General features: G+C 40.6%; 1 gene segment (V, D, J or C); it reads left to right on the top strand.

Moving 5' to 3' along the window:
* The first annotated feature begins 1,501 nt into the window (after positions 1 to 1,501).
* LOC110308948 lies at positions 1,502 to 2,050 on the top strand. The segment is given in 2 exon segments: positions 1,502 to 1,581; positions 1,716 to 2,050. Coding segments are annotated over 2 exon segments (408 nt in total).
* The last annotated feature ends 2,928 nt before the right edge of the window (positions 2,051 to 4,978 follow it).

Below are 4,978 nucleotides of genomic sequence, written 5' to 3'. Positions count from 1 at the left end.
CTAGCCCTATTCCTTTTCAACATTGTGCTTGAAGCACGAGTTGAAGCAGTAAGCCAAGAGAAGGAAATTAAAGGATACAAACGAGAAAAGAAGAAGTCAAACTATCCCTATCTACAAATGATAGAATACTACAGAGATCTCCAACTCTTATTAGAAAGCTTCTAGAAATAATTTAAAAATTCAACAGCTATTAAAAACAATGACTTCATGNAATTCACAGGCAAATTGATGGAACTAGAAAATATCATCCTGAATGAGGTAACCCAGACACAAATGAACACACATGGTATATACTCTCTGATAAGTGGATATTAGCCCAAAAGCTCAGAATGACCACNATACAACTCACAGACCATATGAAGTTTAAGAAGAAGGAAGATCAAAGTGTGANTGCTTCAGTCCTACTTAGAAAGGGGAACAAAATAATCACAGGAGGTAGAGGGATGAAAGGATCTAGAAGGAAGAGAGGAGGGCGGGGAAGAATTGGGGGCAGGATCAGGTATAGGAAGAGATGGGAGAGAAATACAGATGGTCAGGAAATTGAACAGAAACATGTAGCAGTGGAAATGGGGAAGTAGGACTAGAAACTGCCAGACTTCAGTGAAGTGAGAAGTTCCTAGGACCCAACAGAGATGGCTGTAGCCAAATAGTCACTAAAGGGGAGATAGAACCTGTAGAGACCACCTCCATTAGATAGGCACAGTCCCCAATTGAGGGATGGGGCCACCCACTCATCTCAAAAATTTTCACCCAGAATTGTTCCTATCTAAAGGAAATTCAGGAACAAAAAAAAATGAAGAAGACTGAAGGAAAGTCAATTCCATCTGCAGACACCAAACCTAGACACTATTGCTGATGCCAAGAAGTGCTTGCTGACAGGAGCTTGGCATAGCAAGTATATGCAAACAGTTGTGAACATGGTAACAAGAAACTAGAAGAATTTCTATCATTTTTACACTTAATCTCAGAATTTTCTTAGTAGAAGCAAGGAAAGAGATTTATGTTTTAAATACATAGAGCTTTAATGTAAACACCGAGACAAGCCGAGTGCAGATGAAGGCAGAAAGTCAAGTCTGTTNTGTAGACTTAGCTCACTGAGCAAGCTGGTTTATGTTAGCAGGACAAGTTTCAAGGGAGAAGGGGAACCTTTTCCAAAAATTCAAGTCACTCCATGGAATTGAATAACTTGTGTTTCTTCACCATTTCTGAAATTTGGGAATATTGAGTACTTTTTATAGAGTGTGACTTCTCTCCTGAAAAACTTTAATAAAAAATTCCATAAAATTGCTATTCTTTTAGAACAGAGAAAACATGACGTTTGAAGTACAAGAGATCTTTCAACTCTAACCAAGAGATCATTGCTTGGGTCTTTTAGCAAATGTTGCTACACTTAACTTGGTTTACTCTCTAGTCACTAGAGGGCGCAGCATCCCAACGCTCTAGCATTTCCTATACGAATTCAAGTTTAGACTACTTGCTTCTCTCTGTGTTTTCCACATGCTAAGAACATGAACACTGTCGAGATGGGTCTAAAGATGAACTCTTCTCCAGGCTTCATGACTGTGATGCTCCTCATATTCAGTAAGTAGAGTGACCTTAAACTTCTCACGTTTTTATGNCAGAAAAATNTTGAGCCCTAACTTCANCTAAGAGCTTGGTCTTTAATGACATTCATATCAGTTTTTGTTTTGTTTTGTTTTGTTTTTNTTCCCCAGCAAGGGTCCATGGAGACTCAGTGACTCAGACGAAAGGTCAAGTGGCCCTCTCAGAAGAGGACTTTCTTACTATACACTGCAACTACTCAGCCTCAGGGTACCCAACTCTGTTCTGGTATGTGCAGTATCCCNGAGAAGGTCCACAGCTCCTCTTTANAGNCNCAANGGNCAANGAGAANGGAAGCANCAGAGGTTTTGAAGCTACATATGATAAAGGGACCACCTCCTTCCACTTGCGGAAAGCCTCAGTGCAAGAGTCAGACTCGGCTGTGTACTACTGTGCTCTGAGTGACACAGTGGCACAAACCACAGGGGGAGCTGAGCACAAACTCTGAGAAGCAGGGGGCTGGCTACTGAACATCTGGGATTGCTTTGGTTCTTCCTCTTTGTGTTATGTGACTCTCGGCGTTCTCTCATGGGCACAAAATTCATATGAACAGCCACAGCAGAAAGAACAAGAGGCAGACTCTTCCATACTCATCTGGACAGGGGCTAACCCAAAATCTGATGCAAAAATACCTCGTGCAGAGCTAAAGGAGCCTCACAGTAAAGCTCTGTGAGTAAGGAAGTCTGTGCAGATGAAGTCTGTCCTCCACATTTTCTTCCACAGCTCTGGTAGAACTAGCTGTATTTTATATTTGCAGGGAACAAGATGTGCCAGGAAAGGGGCTTCTGCATAATGACTTCTGCAAGTCTGGAGGGAGAAGTCACAGGATGTAGTGCAGGCATCACCCGAACAAGGCCTTAGATTCCTCTGAAGGACTGAGCACCTCCCTGGCAGCTGACCAAAGCTATTTATTTTCTTTTTTAAAAGTAAATATAATTACATCACTCCAGCTTCCTTTCCCTTCCCCAACCCCTGCTGTGAGTGTCCCCTGCTCCCTCAAAATTATGGTCTCTTTCTGTATGTTATTATCACACACACACACACACACACACACACACACACACACACACACACACACACCTGCCTAAATATACAAATACAATCTGCTCAGCACATTTAGCATTACTTGTAGGCCTATAATTCCAGGGCTAATTATTTACTGTAGTAACCAATTAGGAGGCTCAATTCTGTGGAGGATTGTTTGTCACTCTTGGCCCTGTGATTGTTTGCTTATGGGTGGAGCCTCATGAGATTTCCCCTCTCCGTGTTACCAAGTCTATGAGTGTTGTGTTTCTTCAGGACTTATTTAGATGCAGAGAACAAGTGAGGTGCCCAACCCCAAATTGATACATTTACGACATAACTCCTTCCCTTGAGGAAAGAACATGGAAGAGGGAATGGAAAGATTGCAGGAGCCAGAGGACAAGGAAAGTTGATATGAAGTTATGTTTCCTACAAATGACAGGGAAACCTCGCTCAAGAGAATGGCCTTTAAAAGCATAAGGTTAGAGGTTACTATGGTAACTGGTTAAACCTCTCTTACCTTTACTTTCTCTNCTGTGACTATTAGGTTCTTCCCAAGCTCACTCATCGTCTGGATGTCCTAATTTTGCTCAGACTACTGAAGAAAATTGTAGATTTGTCCGTGTGTATTAATACATGTGGTAATAAATGTCCGTGGATTAACGTATTTTCTAATCTTCATGAAAAGGCCAAGCAGACCACTTTGGGGAATGCTACCTCTTTTCAGCAGTAATTCAAACTTCCTGCTGTGTCTTTCTGGCCATGCCATGGGTCATCTCTGCCAGGGTCCCGGCCCATTGGGTTGGACTCAGTATGAGAGAGCCAGACTCCACACAAGTTTATCACCTTGTTTAGGCTCCACCCCTAAACAACCAACCACAGGGCTGAGAGGGAGAAACAATCCTCCATAGGTGTCTGCAAGGTCTAGAGCCAGCTCCATGTGGCTCTGCCCCTTCTGAACCTTCATAGATCAAAAAGAGGGTGAAGTGGGGTGATCTTATTTCAATCACGGACGTATTTTTAAAAACTGAACTGAAGCTAGAGGTGAAAAACTCAATAATCTGAAAAAATTTCAGAGGATTTATTCATAGGTAACATTTAAAATGTTTAATTGTTTTAATACTTTTAATACAAAAGTTGATTGTCAGCAAAAACTCAAAATTGTATCAAGCCATTAAAATTTGGAGACAGTTTTTTTTTCTTGAAAAAAAAAAAAACAGATTAGTGGAAAGCCTAATCAACAGGATGTCTCACACAGAAAAGAGAATCAAAGCTAAAAGACAAAGGAGAAGAGCCATACCACGCTATCAAGGAAAATGGTGAATATAAAATCCCTTGAATCGAATGTCCAGGAACTTTGGTACACTTTGAAATGATNAAATCTGTGAATTATGAGCACAAAAGGAAAAGAACTCAAGTTCAAAGATCTAGAACATATCTTAAGGGAATCATAGAGAAAAAGATTCCCCAAACCAAGGAAAGAAATGTCTATCTGGGCATAAGGGGTACAGAGAACACCAGATAGATAACAGCAGAGAAGAAATTCCCCGAGAATTACAGGGAACAAAGCAAAACATAGAAAACAAAATGGTTATTGGAATCTTCAGGAGAGAAGCCACAAATCACAAACACAAGGAAGAACATCATAATAGCAGCGGACTCCTAGTGAAAAATTTAAAAGACAGAAGAAATTTGAGCAGTATATCAAATCCTAAAAAGACTATGAATGCCAACCCATAATCTCTGGGATACATTGAAANAGTCCTAAGGGAGAAATTTATAGCATTAAATGTTTTCTCGTATCTGTGTGTGTTAGCTTTGAATTTAGACATGTGTGTTTCATTTGGAATTCCCATAAAGGACCTGAAATTACAAAGGGGCCGAGGTGGGTTGGTGGGAAAAGGGGTTGTTTCAAGGAAAGGTTGAAAGAAGCATCAATATAAAATGTTTTAAAAGGAATGGTAAAACAGAATGGTTTAATGATTAAATGGAGAAAGAGGGTGATAGGATAGAGGAGTGGTTACTGGGAGGGAAATTATCACTAAAGACTGAAAAAGTTACATGGAAACCCACTACTGTAGAAGCCTCCTTCCCAAAGGATCCATAGACCCTAAGAAAGGAACATCTGAAATTTAAATAAAGTGGTTATTAATTCTTTGAGAATTTCATACAATTTTATTCATAGTTTAACTGTATTCATCCTCCTTCTTCAACTCCCTCCAACTCCTCTCTCCCTCTCCTTCTTCCTCTCCCTCCCTCCCTCCCTCCCCCCTCTCTCTCACACAGTTTCTTTTATTCTCTCTCACACTCTCTCTCTCTCTCTCTCTCTCTCTCTCTCTCTCTCATTCTTTCT

The sequence above is a fragment of the Mus caroli genome, chromosome 14 (genome assembly GCF_900094665.2).
Source record: "Mus caroli chromosome 14, CAROLI_EIJ_v1.1, whole genome shotgun sequence".
NCBI lineage: Eukaryota > Metazoa > Chordata > Mammalia > Rodentia > Muridae > Mus > Mus caroli.
The sequence above is the reverse complement of the archived record's forward strand: the minus strand, read 5'-3'. Positions and strand labels throughout refer to the sequence as shown.